The sequence below is a fragment of the Prunus mume genome, linkage group LG1 (genome assembly GCF_029339155.1).
Source record: "Prunus mume cultivar Tortuosa linkage group LG1, ASM2933915v1, whole genome shotgun sequence".
Taxonomy (NCBI): domain Eukaryota; kingdom Viridiplantae; phylum Streptophyta; class Magnoliopsida; order Rosales; family Rosaceae; genus Prunus; species Prunus mume.
In genome coordinates this window covers 16,440,755-16,455,224 of record NC_142698.1, presented here as the reverse complement: position 1 = coordinate 16,455,224, position 14,470 = coordinate 16,440,755, and the positions used below count along the sequence as shown (strand labels likewise).

The 14,470-nt window shown below is 38.4% G+C and overlaps 3 protein-coding genes across 4 annotated transcripts; 2 read left to right on the top strand and 1 right to left on the bottom strand.

The window, feature by feature from the left end:
* The first annotated feature begins 1,892 nt into the window (after positions 1-1,892).
* On the top strand, positions 1,893-5,430 carry LOC148921158 (uncharacterized). 2 transcript variants are annotated; one of them, XM_089044109.1, is made up of 10 exons: positions 1,893-2,075; positions 2,168-2,224; positions 2,310-2,385; positions 2,585-2,630; positions 2,726-2,824; positions 3,334-3,402; positions 3,512-3,639; positions 3,736-3,818; positions 4,061-4,194; positions 4,363-5,430. In XM_089044109.1, the coding sequence occupies exons 1-10, from the start codon at positions 1,976-1,978 to the stop codon at positions 5,380-5,382; spliced, it is 1,812 nt and encodes a 603-aa protein (XP_088900235.1). In that variant the 5' UTR covers positions 1,893-1,975; the 3' UTR covers positions 5,383-5,430. The 2 variants fall into 2 exon arrangements, with proteins under 2 accessions (XP_088900235.1, XP_088900234.1); XM_089044108.1 differs by having other exon boundaries at positions 3,512-3,818.
* A 394-nt stretch (positions 5,431-5,824) lies between these two features.
* Positions 5,825-8,868, top strand: LOC103342596 (heat-inducible transcription repressor). The gene is made up of 6 exons (XM_008246231.3): positions 5,825-6,531; positions 6,723-6,881; positions 7,046-7,171; positions 7,256-7,411; positions 7,633-7,797; positions 8,002-8,868. The coding sequence occupies exons 1-6, from the start codon at positions 6,340-6,342 to the stop codon at positions 8,548-8,550; spliced, it is 1,347 nt and encodes a 448-aa protein (XP_008244453.2). The 5' UTR covers positions 5,825-6,339; the 3' UTR covers positions 8,551-8,868.
* Positions 8,869-10,002: 1,134 nt separating this feature from the next.
* Positions 10,003-14,322, bottom strand: LOC103342604 (RING/U-box superfamily protein). Its single transcript, XM_008246239.3, has 9 exons — positions 13,905-14,322; positions 13,049-13,698; positions 12,687-12,763; positions 12,421-12,589; positions 11,755-11,843; positions 11,448-11,612; positions 11,230-11,307; positions 10,810-10,913; positions 10,003-10,432 (listed from the first exon to the last, which is right to left on the bottom strand). The coding sequence occupies exons 2-9, from the start codon at positions 13,677-13,679 to the stop codon at positions 10,327-10,329; spliced, it is 1,419 nt and encodes a 472-aa protein (XP_008244461.1). The 5' UTR covers positions 13,680-13,698; positions 13,905-14,322; the 3' UTR covers positions 10,003-10,326.
* Between the last annotated feature and the right edge of the window lie 148 nt (positions 14,323-14,470).

Here is a 14,470-nt window from a genome sequence, read left to right as displayed (position 1 = left end):
GCCCTAGCTTTTGTCGCCAAGGAGGTCGGTTTGGGGCATCTGGGCCATCCAATCTCGACCTCACTACAACGGCCTTTATGGGAGTGGGCCCCAACCCTAGCCTTTTTTGTGAAAAATTATATAACTCCAACTGTGCAATAAAATATCATTTAGCTTATGTAGTCCAATTTTGTAAAGGAAAAAAGTCTCTCCTTCCTTTTTCTTTGTTTACACCTATTAAAACAAAGATATTTGTTAACGTGTATTATAAATCTCACATACATCAAAAAGTCATTTCACATGTAGGCGACTGATTCTAGCATACTTTTAGCCTTTTTTATGAGCCGCTATTTTAAATAGTGTCATGTCCAGTGTTTGGTGCACTAATAAAGATTATGGACTAGAATCTAAAATAATTAGACCTACTTTTCCCTAGCCGAGACATGAGTCATGTCTCGAGGCACAAGACTCAAAGCCCACATCTAGGAACCCATTACGGGTAAAAAATAAAATAAAAAAAGGCCCTTTGGGTGCTACAGGCTTGCAGCCCAAAATTGAGTGTTATAGGCCATCGAGTCTACAAATCTTGACCTAAAAAAGCAACCAGAACTTGGCCTTGGACTTCCCTAATTGAAAAGTTCCCTCTATTTCAGCCCAACCCAAAAAAAGAGAACAAAACTTGAATAAAAAATACTTTTTCTTTTTTGCCAAACAAAAAACTTATGTTTACCATATATCACAGTGTTGATGCACGGCCTGTGAGACGCGCGTTGTGGTAACTTGTACCTGAAATGTGGAGGAATTGTTTGCCTCTTTTGTGTGTGAAACGTCCAAATAAGAGAGCAGGTTTAGTAAAAGGTCTGTGGTAAAACAGGGTACCAAAATGAAGCCCAAGCCCTTAACGTGTGATGATGATTTGTACATATTTTGACTGTAGAGTCTTCTGCAGATGGTACCCCTTCCCACGTATAAGTCCTCATTGCTTATTTGACCATATTTCCAATTCTTCCTCTGACTGAATTGAATGCTCTTCCTCCCTCTCTTCAGTTATTATTGCATTACAAGAAGATCATGAAAATATTAATGGTTTTTTTTATAGCTGAGAGGAGCCATGAATGGAATAAAATAAGCACCAAATGGAAGAACAAATATTGGGTTTAACGTTTTTACCTCATCTGGGATATTCACATCTCTCATACAAAGAAACAACCACCCTTTGGCAAAGCTCTGTCTCATGATTCTGATCTCCCCATATTGTAATTTGTAACCCCTTGATCACATTCTTCACTGCATTATTCATCAGCCTCTCTCTCTCTCTCTCTCTCTCTCTCTCTCTCTCTCTATATATATATATATATATATATATATATATATAAAGCTTTAGAGCCATAGAAATCAGCTGGTCAAAACCCCAACAAAGGCAAGCTAAGACATTGTTTGTAAAAATGTCTAGGTGGGTTTTTGTTCATATGTACAGAAATGTGAGAGTATGTTTGAAAGTTCTCAACTTTAACAATGTGTGGTTTTCACTTTTTGTTGTCATGAACTGTGTGTAGTAGAAAATTAGACAAGTCAAAATGGAAGGTGGAGGGGCACAGAAGGAGCCCAAGAATATCTGCTTTGGAATCCTGTAAGGCTCAGCGGCCAAGACTCCTGAGCATCACTGGTACAAGTACTACTGGCACTGCTGCTACAGCTACAGCTCGTAATTTTAGTGCACAGAGAATGAAGCGCAACTTGGGTAACGGTGAGGGGCCAGCTTCCAGAACAAGGGCCAGAAAGAAGAGCAACCTCGGACCTGTTCGAGAAGTTGCTGCCACAACAACTTCATCCCCATCAAACCAGGAAAGTTATTTTTCTTTTCTTTCTCCCATTGCAATTTATATCACTTAAACTCCTATGTTCTCCAAATAAATGGAGTGTTGTGGGCTAAAAGTGACATTATATTTGTATATAAGGGGTTTTTGTAATCATATCAAGTCACCAGTTCCTCATTATGTTGTTTGAGCTGAGTAATTTCCAATACCAATTTAACGTCTGTACTGTCATGCAGGTTCGAGAAGAAACCAGCCCTGAAGATCACCAAACTAATAGTGGTGAGCCCTTTTTCTGCATAATCACGTTCTCTGCTATTTCAATGACTTTGCTGCTGCTGTTGTTATCTGTAGTCTATTTGTTTTTCTTTCAGATCAACAGGTTGTGCGGGGTAAAGATCTTAAGCCTGGAGTTCATGCTGCCTCTACTGGTTAGCCTCATTTCTTGATTGAGAAGTCTCATTGTACATCGGCTGCTTTATGATTTTACACATTCTAACTTAATGCTTGTATTAGATCAACCATCCACTGAATCTTCACTGCAGTTGCCGGAAAAACGCATACTTGAGCTTATCCTTGACATATTACAGAGGTGGGTGCTCTTCCCATTTTATTGTAACACTCTTCACAATGAATTATGTGTATCTAAAACTGCAACAATTCAAAAAACTGTCGAGTACTCTTTTGATGAATTCATCTTAAGCATGAATTATTTGTGGTTACATCTATATTTTACATAGTTATTAGGAAATTTCTTCATTATGTTGATACATATTTTCCAAAAATTACAGGAGAGATACCTATGAAATATTTGCGGAACCAGTTAACCCAAATGAGGTGCAAATCTCCTTGCTACTTTGTCATTTCATATAATGAATGTGTTCTTTTTCTTTTCTCAGTCATGGTTTTAAATTTTCCTGCTCTTTTATAAGGTTGAGGGTTACTATGAAATCATCGAAGAGCCTATGGATTTTGGGACCATGAGGGCTAAACTTCATGAAGGAATGTATAGAAATCTTGAACAATTTGAGGTATGCTCCTTTCTCAAAAATTAGTTCTGCTTTCACTGTAGTTTGTTTTTTAACCATAAATCTCCCAATGGCAATACCTCACCAAAGCATTCTTTGTTTAATTTTGTCTCAACTTGAGGACAAATGGCTTATTAATTGCCTCCTCTAATTGAACTCAAAATAATAGTAATGTAAGATTCATAATATTTCAGACTCTGTTATTTAATTTTCTGCTCACTAAGGCATTTTTGTCTCATTTTACTCTGTATGCACTATAATGGAAAATTCAGACTTATCCAATTTCAGATATTGCTGGTATAAACTATTTAAAATGTCCTTGCATGCCAGATAATCTTAAATTTCTAATATTCGGAAAGCAGTTATTCTTTTTCTCACATAACATATGCAAACTAGAGTATGATCTGTTCGTGATTCCGCTAGTTATAAAGCTGTCTTTGGCTGTTTAGACTGTTTGCTATTTATATATCATCTACTGCGACATCTGATTACAATTAATGAACTGTTTGCAGCATGATGCATTTCTAATAACAGAAAATGCAATGCATTTTAATTCTACAGCTACCATATTTTTTAGACAGGTATGCTAATTCAATCTTCTGAAAACTTTTGGAAAGTTTAATCTGAATTCTTCAACTAGAAAATCTAAATATAATCCATGAACTGAATGAAACCTCTTGGTTTTTACAGGCTCGTGCCATACATGAGCTAACTAAGAAGGTATTTTATGTTTTGGAAACCTATCCTGAGAAATTTGAATTAGAATTCTCAGAGACAAGACAAAGAAGTGGTAGGAGGGCGCGAGGAGAAGCTGGGAGGTCAGCTTCTAGTTCATATCTTAAAATTGCTACAAACATGAAATCCCATAGCATGAAGATAGCTGAATTTTCTAAAGCTATTTCATGCTCACTTAGTGGTTCATCAAATGTCAGAAGATGTCAAGTAAAGACAGGGTGCTCTGGCACTTTTGATGCAAGAGAGCACAGAGTTCTTTCTGGTAAGAAGTAAAAGATATGTTACGTTTTATGTTAATTTTGTAATTCTAAAGCCATCAAAAGTTCAAACTTCTAGCACACTGAGTTATGTAAATGACAAATGGTTTATGAACTAGATTTTATGTTTACTTATAATTTTGTGTTTTCCATGATAGAAATCTGAATTCAAATTTATCATGAAATCTAGATCTTTCCTCTCTATTTTTACAGTCAGAATTTGGACTTTTGTGTTTGTTAATAATAGGTACTCAAGATGATAGAAGATCTAGATCTTTTGAAGCAGATCCACGCTGTACATATAGACCTTGGACATCCTACGTCGATGAGAATGAGTCAACTGGTTTGACACTATCTAGTAATTTAAAACAACTTGAGCATGTAAGCCTTCTTTTCTTGTGTTTTTGTTCTACATGTACATCTCGTTGGTCCTCGATAACTTGATGCCAAATTTCCTGCAAGGCTAAGAAAACTAATGTAGTTTTTCATTTATGTTTCATTGATTGATGTCACAAAAACTACCATGAGAACAGTCAATTTTCTGTGTAGGCGAATCAGCAGGATATTGGTTACACTGAAAGCTTGATGTTGTTTGTTAAGGACTTGGGACCAACAGCTCAGAAGATTGCCAGAAAGAAGTTACTTGGATCTTTCCAGTTGCAAAAAAGTCAGATTCCTTTGGCATCTACCTTTACCCAGTGGGCACCTAGTACTCTGAGTGATATATTTGCTTCATCACAATCTCAAAACTTCCAGGGCAACCTTCATGGGCATCCTTCTGTCATGAAGAGCACTGGTGACAGTTTCCATTCATGGGATGCTGATAAAAGAGAAAAGGGATCTTTAGGTGGTGAAATTGGCATCCAAAGTGGCAAAGTTGCAGTGGCATCCAGTAGTGACAGAAAGAACTCACATGGTACTTTTGGAGGGAAAATTCAGTCCAGTGAATTTCATCAGAACAGAAGAAATGAGATTCAGTTGGATTCTTATTCCTTGAAAACTCATGCTGCAGACAACAGTTGCTCAGTTTCTGGGTTCAAAAACATTGGCAGCAACTCAACACCACTTATACTGAACCAATGGAAGTCGGTTAATCAAACACAATCATTGGAGCCACCCCAATGGAAGTCGGTTAATCAAACACAATCATTGGAGCCACCTTCAGATTCTTCTCAGTCAAATTTGTTGGAACCAAGGTTGAGAAACTTGGGATTTTCAAGTTTTAGTCGAACTAAGAACAAATTGAGTTCGTTTCATTCGAGAGGAGATTGTGATCAAACCAAAGCTGAGACAAGCCAAGTGTCAAAAACAGACCAAGCCAGGCCACTGGTTCGCCAGTTCACATTTGATCTGCCATATTTGAGAGCCCGACTTGGTAAGATAAATTCTTCGGGACAAGATAGATTCTTGCAGAAAGGTTCAGGTGCTGAGCTGATCTTGCCTGATAAAAATAGTCATCAGAGAACTTCAACCTGTACCCGCCATTTGGAGATGAGAAAGCCTTATAGTGATTATCAAAACCAGCCTTCAATGGATACTCAGTACACTGATTTAGCTCTTCAGCTGTAAGAAAACGACCGAAGTTCTAAAACAAAAGAAATATTTGACCTTCCTCTACTTAAATCCGTTGTTAAAATGTCATACAGAAAGTCCAAATGTGTAACTCAAAAATTGTTCAAGATCATTCTCTTGGAAGTGCTAATTGGCTCAAAAATTTATTGAAGAAAAAAAAAAGATTCATGTGCTTGAGAGCTTGACCGGTCAATGTCATACCAAGCAATCACATTATAAAGAGACTGGGGTGGCATACGAACATAGTTACTTGCTCCTAAAGCAATAAGATAATTATACAAAATGGCTCACACGTCACAACAGCTAGTTCCCAGAGGGTCCAGTTGGATGATGAAGTCCTTTTACAAGTTGTCCCACAACAACAACAACAGCACATTACAACAACAGCATTCACATTGTGATTAATTCATACCCTAACAGAGAAACGTGAATCTGTCAATCTAACAGCTTTCTCGTTAAATGAGAACCCGCATTCGTATTGTAGTAAAATCCAAATCCAAATTGAAATTATTAAATTTGTTTTGTGTAGTTAACGTATGTGCCTTAGTTGGATGGATGGTTATGGAAATGAAAATCCAAAGGCAAAGAAAGAGAACAGGTGTTGAAACAGAAGGCATATAGGCAATGTATTATATATAGGGAGAGAGGTGTTTGCTATTATTTTTCTGTTTCTGGTTTGTGTGTTTGCGGCATAACATTCATTCATTTCATATTTCGGTTTTTTATTTGCCTTCAGAAGAAAAGGCGGAAGAGTTAGTTAGTTTGGCCACAAAGCCATCCGCCACCAGAACCAAAAAAAAAATTAAAAACCAACCAAAAAACTCTTAAAGTACCCTTCCTCTTCTTCCTCCTCCTCCTTCGTCGTAGTCGTTGTCATCGCGGTGGTGACGATCGGCGAAAGGGAAATTCATTTTATCTCAATAAGAAAGGAAAGAAAGCTCTGCAGTGAAAAAAATGGCGTACAGAAGAAGGCAGGGGATGTCGAGAGCGTCAACTTTCAAGGAGGAGATTATCCATCGCCCACCTGATGACAATTCTGCTTCCATTTTGCAATCTTCGTCTTCTTTCTCTGGTTCTTCGTCTCTCGCTGCTCAGGCCATTCGTGCTTCCGCTCTCTCCGCTGAGCGCAACAACAACCGATCCAAGGTTTCCTTTTTCTGATCACTCGGACAATTCTGGATCTTGCTGTTACTTTTTTATAAATTTCGTAATAGCTCCTCTGTTTCTCTGATCTGATCTGCTTATTACTGGGTTGGTTTTATTTGCAATGGTTTGTGACCCTGTTCTTAATTTGTGTGGTAAGAAATGATTTTGATCAAGCCTTATAAATAATGCAGGATTTTTCTGCATATGATGAATCGGCCACAAAATCTGGGTTTTGGGGTGTTCTGGCTCGCAAAGCTAAAGCCATTCTTGATGAGGATGGTGAGTTTGTGCAAGATGATATGCTTGGAGGCGTCAGCTCACAGTCCTCCAATGCCTCCACTGGCACCCAGGTGAACTCCAACTTGATCTTTGTTTGCAATATTGAAATGGGCTTTCTTCAAGTTTCTTTCTGACGCACCATATACAAATATCATTTCATGCACAGACAACTTTTGATCGGAATTTTCTGAGCTTTGTTGTGTAATATTTTGGTGTGTTTAACTTTTGGAGACAGTTCCAACAACCCCATCTGTCATCTGACAACTCTGTAAGAATGGAAAATCCTGCAATCCGCAAGGGCTTGGACAGAATCACAACTTCCCTCAATCAGCTTGGTGACACTTTCGAGAAGGCTTTTGAGGTTGCTAAAACTTCCTTGCTTTTGATATGTCAAATTCAGTAATTTAGGAAGAATTTTATTCACAATGCAGTTTATGGCTTTCAGGAAGGTCGTACGATGGTGGAGAACAAGACTGCCGACATCAAACTGCAAATTAAACGAAGGGGAGACCATCCTGAGGCACAAGCTTATTATGTGAACCAGAGCAATTCAGGGCAGCAGCCTAAGAACCCTGATACTCAACTCAAGGCATCACGCGACGTAAGGTGGCAATTATGTTATTGTGTGACTGGTTTGTGTTGTTAGAAGTAGAGAATATTCTAATCAAAAGACTAAATGAATCTGATTGAAGTTATTGAATCATTCTAAAGTTGATCTATATGTTCATGAAGGGTTTGAATGTTGTTCTCATTTTTCGTTTATTCATTTAGACTTCACTTAAGCCAGTGGAATGCATAAATGGTCTTTGTTTTGGATCACAGGTTGCAATGGCAACAGCTGCCAAAGCAAAATTACTTCTTCGGGAGCTGAAAACTGTTAAAGCAGATTTGGCTTTTGCAAAGGAACGATGTTCTCAACTAGAAGAAGAAAATAAACGCCATCGCGAGAATCGTGACAAGGGAAACCACCGAGCAGATGACGACTTGGTATGTCTCCTGCTTTTCTTGTCAGTTTTCATTGTGCTGTGTCAAAGTTCCTAATGCAGGATACTGCATTCTCTGCTTCTTTGTTTCTCATGTTGTGTATAATTTCTGTTAGCCGATAGGCAAATGCTTGCACATCTATGTATCTCCAGTTGAGTGCTTAAAACTTCTTTGTTTCTAACATTATTATATATGTGATGATATCAGATCCGCCTTCAACTGGAGACACTGCTGGCGGAGAAGTCACGCTTAGCGAATGAGAATTCAGTTTATGCTCGCGAGAATCGGTTCCTAAGGGAAATTGTTGAATATCACCAGCTCACAATGCAGGATGTTGTGTATTTAGATGATGAAGAAGTTACAGAAGTTTACCCCTTAACCAGCTCCACCGGGGTCTCCAGGATGCTTTCCATTTCCCCGCCCTCAACACCTCCTTCCCCGCCTCCGGAGGACCCTTCACCTGTAACCGCACCAGTTACTGAAGAAATATCACCTCTCCTCACCAAGCCACAAGAAAATAAAGATGTTTCTGCAAATGAGGCCACACCAAGTTCCAATGTCTCAGGTCCTAATAGAGAAGATACTAAAACATCTTCTTCAGCAGAAGCTGCTACTAAAACACCTCCTATAGCAGAAGCAGCTACTAAATCACCTTCTGTAGCAGAAGCTGACCCTAAAACACCTCCTACAGCAGAAGCTTCTCCGAAAACACCTTCTGTAGCAGAAGATACGAAAAGACCTCGAGCTTCTGCATAAGCAACGTTGTTCGTTTTCATTAAAGATTTAGAGTAGCATTTGTTATTTTTTGTTCTTCCTTTTTCTCTTGGAGAGGAGGAAGAAGAGGAGGGTGGAAGGGGGTATTCTTCTTCCAATTACAATATTATTTGTGGATGTAATATTCCGTTTGAGGTTGGGTTGTTTCTACTAGTGCCCTGTGCACCTCTTAGTACAAGATCAAATATTGTCCATTGTCTGCCTTGTACAATCGGTGCACCATTTTTGTTCCTGAGTTTTCAGATTTCTTATTTGATTTGTATTGATTTGTTCTGAATAATATTGTCAGTTCTTACGACACATTTATTCTCTGTCGGTCAAACCTGTGCGGTTTTTCAACTTCTCATGTGCTGCAATTATTTAAACCAAAATCTTTTGTTCCATTCTTTATTAACTTAAATCCAATCACTTGTCGCGGACATCCCTTCACGACATCACACATGACACACCACAAACAGAGAAATGAATGATGACAAAAGAATCAGAATGCATGCTTTAAAATAAAATAAAATAAATGTCTTCGTGCCATCTGAACAAGAAAGACAGGGTAATATTTCCTTCTGTTTCTTCTTATTAATATATTGCGGGTTTTCCTTAATATTTTACATAAAGAAATACAGTGAACAAACTACATGATTAGTTATTTCCTCTCAACATTCAATTGCATCAGATTTCATGCATGCATTTAGTCCCCAACTATGAGAGCAAGAAAGAGAGATGAAAATTTGGAAACAATTAAATTCAGGTTTCTTTCTTTTTTTGCAAAAGTATTATAACATCTCAGAAGGTGATCAAAGCGCCTCACATTCTAATCTGCCAATCTATTTCACATGTGGAAACTTCCCCACATAAATGCATCAAGCGATTTGTCGATACAATATAAGGTAAGAAATAAAAGAAAGAAATACTGGAAGGAGAAACACCACTCGTTTCGGCAGAATCTCAAAGCTCTCGGATCCCTCTTCAACAATAGTCTCCAATTTTGGAGAATTTGAACATTTTTCATGGGAGATCATTAGCGGCGGTGCGACTTCGACCCAATTGTGCATGTACCTCCCTCCCTTCACCATCACTGTGTGGATCAAAGCTTGTCAAGAACTCTCCAAGAAAGCTAATATAATCAATCAATGTTAATTGTTAATGCAGTTCTTGCATTCAGGGAGAGAGATTCATGGGGTTTGAAGGATTGGGTGAATCATTTTATATATACATTTCGTGAGGGCAATTTCTGAAGTTAGAGGTGCAAAAATAGAAGGTAGTTGGCCTTGCTTCATCGATTTGTGGTGGACATAAGGCCATATGAGCAACATTCGAAGAAAGCAAAGCCTGGGAGAAGATTAGATTCTACATTCTATAATTGTCATTTGCCAACCCATGAAAACAAACAATATATAAGAGAATAATTTAGAAGGAAAACAATATTGGAAAATGCTGTGAAGGAAGGGGGGAGGGGCGAGGGAAACTTTCATTCATGGCAAATAGACAGTTGTATATGGTTATCAAAAGAACTATGTTGCTTAATTGGCGCATTACATACATTTGACTTTTTCTCGAAAGGACGTATGAACAGTACCCAGTTCAGTTATACCCAACAATTGTTTTTCTTTCAAAGGGCAACCCATGAACAAGGCAGAGCAAAAATACAATCAAATATACCAGTGTTGTATAGTTATAAGGATCAGGGTTCAGGAGATGGCTGCTTTGAACAAGATTTGGAACTCCGAAGCAGAAAACTCCCCGTTTTTACAGTAGACGATTTCAGAACAGCTGGAAAAACAAACTCGTTGATCCATCGCCGAATGATCTAAGATCTGCAGGTTTTACCAAAGCTCTGCACAATGGGCACGTCCGTTCTCTCTCAAACCTGAAAAAACCGTAAGTATGTCAGCAGCCAAAACGGGTACAGTAACCAAAGCGATTGAATGGTTGTTCATCAATTCTTCGGGGTATTACTCGCAATATGATCCCGTTCCATGGAAATTCAAACTAATTTTAACAACTCAAACCTATAATACTAACAATGTGCTAAGCTTTTAACAAGTAAATCATCATGAACAAGAAATCAAAAGTCTACTCTGTTTCTGAAAGAGGTTATCACAGTGTGAAACTTGCATTACAAGATGATTGGTAGCATAGGTAAACAGTTTCAACAAAGACAAAATGTAACTAGGAAATTAGCTGAAAAAGTTATGAAATGCAATATATATAAAAACAAAATCTAAACAACAGAAGTAAACTAACCACTCTGATACGCAGTCCTCACAAAAGATGTGTTTACATCGAAGTAGGATAGGAGCGTGCATCTTCTCCTGGCAAATAGCACAAAGATCGCCAGCTGCATTGACCTGCATCAAACAACCGAAAACTTAAAATGAATGAACCACCAGCTCTTCCATGAAGGGATCAAAACTACCAAAATGAAACACATATATCTTAAAAATCCAAGGCAAAAGTTTTAGTTCCATATTAGTGGTATACACTAGCTCTACTTCAAGCAGTCCATTCAGCAGGTTTAAAGAAGAGTTATGATTATATACCACCAACGAATATCCTACTGGAAAAGTACCACCAACTTGCATGTAGAGATTGGACCCATAACATCATGCAGTCCATTCAATTGCATGGCAAATTCAATTGGGCAGAAAAAAGATACCAGTTTACCTGTTCCGATGTTGCATATGCCCCATAGTGCACCTCTTTACGTGACAATGCCTTCAATGCAGCAAAGAAGGATTGCACCTAACCACAACGTGAAAAAGGAGAGCAAAAAAAAAGTAATAACAAGTGAGAAACAATCTTTCTGGAAGACATTACTAATGAAGAGGTGAGAAAACTTCGGAGATATCAGGAGCATAAACTATATTAACATTAATTCTTACCTTCTCAACAACAGATGTGAGCTTGAAAGTCAAATATAACCCCGTCATTAGTGATGAAAAGAGACTCCCATATTCTTTGTTCAAGAAGAAACGATACCACACTGGTGTTGGCAACAAGGCACGGTACAAGAGCAGTAAATACTCAAGCAGAGTAAGCATTTGACCCTAGAAAATAGGCACTTCTTCAGTCAAGAGATCATGGGAAAAATGGATGGGAGAAAACCGTCAATTATATGAAATTGTCCCTTAATTACAACAGCCTGAAATTTACCCAAATCTACTTTTGCTTAACTACTTATTACCTCACCTGCTTACGATAGTTTCGGCCTCTGCTGTTTTTGTAGTATATTAATAGAATGCACTTGAGCACCATTGCTGCCTGCCGGACCAGGGTGTCTGAAAGTAACCAATTTGAAGTTACCATCACAAGGCACTAAAATTAACTAACAGAAGCTTAACACACAGAAATAGGAATGAAGAAGCATCTAGGAACAATAACAGTCTTCTTACTAAACCCTTCATGAAGAGACACGTGTGGAGAGGTTTTTTTTAAAATAAAATAAAAAATTTGCAGAGCATTAAAAAATGCTTTCACTACAATTAAGCTTTACCACACATAAGGCAAGTAAAATGCAAGGCTAAGAGTAGATTTGTGTTTTCTGCCTTTGACAATGAATAAAAGATATCTGTGCCAACAAAAGCTAAAAGGTTAATTACAAGTGCACCGTAAAAGTTTCACACTGTAGATGAAAACAATAACTTTCCTAGATGATATTTGAAATCCTTATAAGATACAAAACCTAAATGCTAAGGTCTTAACACTTTTTCATTGCTATCCTATGAACAATGTCATCGAATGCAAGTTGTTTAAGAAGAAATTATCACATAAGATAATTATTTGCAACATGAAAATATAAAATATAAAATTTGAAAAGAACAGGGACAATAACAGCTTGGTACAAAAGGAAATTACCATTCACCATGATGATGAAAACAGCGTGCCAAAATGGTGGTATAAGTTTAGGAGGAAGCATAATTAATGGGTACAACAGATCATCATTCTGATACCACCAGTAAACACCAACCACGTGCAATGCAAATGCAAGAGAGATGCCGATTAGAACTGCGACTTTCCTCTCTCCCTGCAGCCACCAACCACATCTACTCTTAATAAACAAAAAACACAAGAGCAACTGTTGAAAGTTGAAAAAGCTATTAAGACATGCATATTACCAATACCTTCAAAGCTGTCTGTTTCCTTAGAATATCATTTGACTTGAACATAACAGCAGCAATCCAAATTGTAACAAAGAAACCTGTAGTCATTGCAGAATGAAAAGTAGTCACTCATTTAAATATGCCTTAGCTCGTTGTAACTGAAAACCATTATTGTACAAATGCAAGTACACTCATTTAGTTGCTAGTAAGAACAAATTCGATACAAAAAGTAAAATCAATTCCTGTTAGGTTCCCAGATAGATACCAGACCTGAAAAGGTTATCACTGATGAAGACAGATATAACTAAACAGATGTCTAACTACAAGTAAACATCAACCTTTTGCAATAGAAAAGCATAATCTAAAGTTGGCAAGACTCATACCCTGCAAATGCTGGCGGATGAAGACAACCAATAGAAGCAAAGAAAAGGGAAGGACCTGCTCAATCCACCTAGCAGCCTGCTGAATGTCATATCTCTGGTAAGAAGAATCTCTGCCATTAGACCCAGCTCCATCAACTCCTTCTCCATCAGCACTTCCATTTAACGATTGGGGCATGCCCTCTCCCGAACTACGATCTGTTCTGCCATCTGTCTGACCCTCCTCTGTTGTCAATGACACAGACGCCACCCCTGCCATTGGTGGTGCAGAAACCTCATTTGGGGGAACAGTAACTTCCCTCAACTGTCCAACTACTAACCCTGGGCCTTCCCTGTCATGCTCCTGCTCCCCTGCACCAATTATCCTAATGGAAACCTCCCCGTCGTTGCTTGTGGTTGGAGATTGGTCCAGCTGACTATGATGGTGATCCCGGAAAGCAGCAGCGCTACGGCCGTTAATTAAAGATTCAGCTTCTTGGTGATTAGAGCGGCCACGGAGAAGACCCGAGTACTCCAACAAGGCAGAAAGTGGTGCCTGAATGATATTGGAAGCGGATAACATTCCATATCTTCTAGAAATACTATTTCCCGAAGCAGCTCTAAACGAGTCCAGATTGCCAGCCGGCACTTCCATTTGCCTAAATGCCCTAACCCTAAGCATGGCCATCACGCAATAATAAATATACAAATAAAGTAATAAGCCAAATATTCCCAGAGCAAGTCATGTAAATATAAAACAATACGAATCGTTTCTTCCGTGTAAAACAAGAAAGCCCAATACAAAGGGCGTGATTATAAGCATAACTGAAAAGGGAAACTTGATGAACGCGAAATGAAGAAATTTGACAGGAGAGCTAACCTTCGAAAGCGAACCAGCGATGGAGTTGTCAGGGGAGAGATAGCATCGAAAAAACCCTAACCCAAAATCAAAAACAGAGAAATTTCATCGGCGCTGCTGCCAAGCCTGAATCTTGGGGTGGTCGGAGACGATTGACGATTGACGATTGACGATTGGAAGAGGTAAGAGGGAAGCTAGGGTTTTGAGCAAAGAGTGAGCGAATGGAGGTGAATGTGGAAGAGAATATAGAGAGAGGGTTGATGAGGGTTGGGTCTGCGTGACGTTTGATGAATTGGAAATGGAAATTTTGGTGTTTTTTGTTGTTTCTGTGTGTATTGTGTTGTTGTGTTTCTCTTTCTCGCTCAATGAGGAAGAGCGCGAGAAGAGAAGTGGCTAATACCCCCAACAAGCAGCTAAAAGGGCAAATAAAGAATGAAGCTCTCTCTCTTCTTTTCTCTTTTTGTTCTTTTAAATTGGTTTTTTCAATTCTATCATTCTTTGGTTGACCAATGTCATTTGCTCCTCCCCACGCTAAAAATAAAAACAAATAAAATAGATAAATAAAAGGAAAATTATCTCAAATACCA

What these genes read in the sequence shown, in the direction of transcription:
- LOC103342596 (XM_008246231.3), top strand. Translation starts at nt 6,340, where the DNA reads ATGGCGTACAGAAGAAGGCAGGGGATGTCGAGAGCGTCAACTTTCAAG. An exon ending in GCAACAACAACCGATCCAAG is followed by an intron (nt 6,532 to 6,722) that starts GTTTCCTTTTTC and finishes TAAATAATGCAG; the next exon opens with GATTTTTCTGCATATGATGA. An exon ending in ACCGAGCAGATGACGACTTG is followed by an intron (nt 7,798 to 8,001) that starts GTATGTCTCCTG and finishes TGATGATATCAG; the next exon opens with ATCCGCCTTCAACTGGAGAC.
- LOC103342604 (XM_008246239.3), bottom strand. Translation starts at nt 13,679, where the DNA reads ATGGAAGTGCCGGCTGGCAATCTGGACTCGTTTAGAGCTGCTTCGGGA. An exon ending in CATCCGCCAGCATTTGCAGG is followed by an intron (nt 12,764 to 13,048) that starts GTATGAGTCTTG and finishes CAATGACTACAG; the next exon opens with GTTTCTTTGTTACAATTTGG. An exon ending in CATATGCAACATCGGAACAG is followed by an intron (nt 10,914 to 11,229) that starts GTAAACTGGTAT and finishes TGTTTGATGCAG; the next exon opens with GTCAATGCAGCTGGCGATCT.
- LOC148921158 (XM_089044108.1), top strand. Translation starts at nt 1,976, where the DNA reads ATGTTGTTTGAGCTGAGTAATTTCCAATACCAATTTAACGTCTGTACT. An exon ending in CTACCATATTTTTTAGACAG is followed by an intron (nt 3,403 to 3,511) that starts GTATGCTAATTC and finishes TGGTTTTTACAG; the next exon opens with GCTCGTGCCATACATGAGCT. An exon ending in AGAGCACAGAGTTCTTTCTG is followed by an intron (nt 3,819 to 4,060) that starts GTAAGAAGTAAA and finishes TGTTAATAATAG; the next exon opens with GTACTCAAGATGATAGAAGA.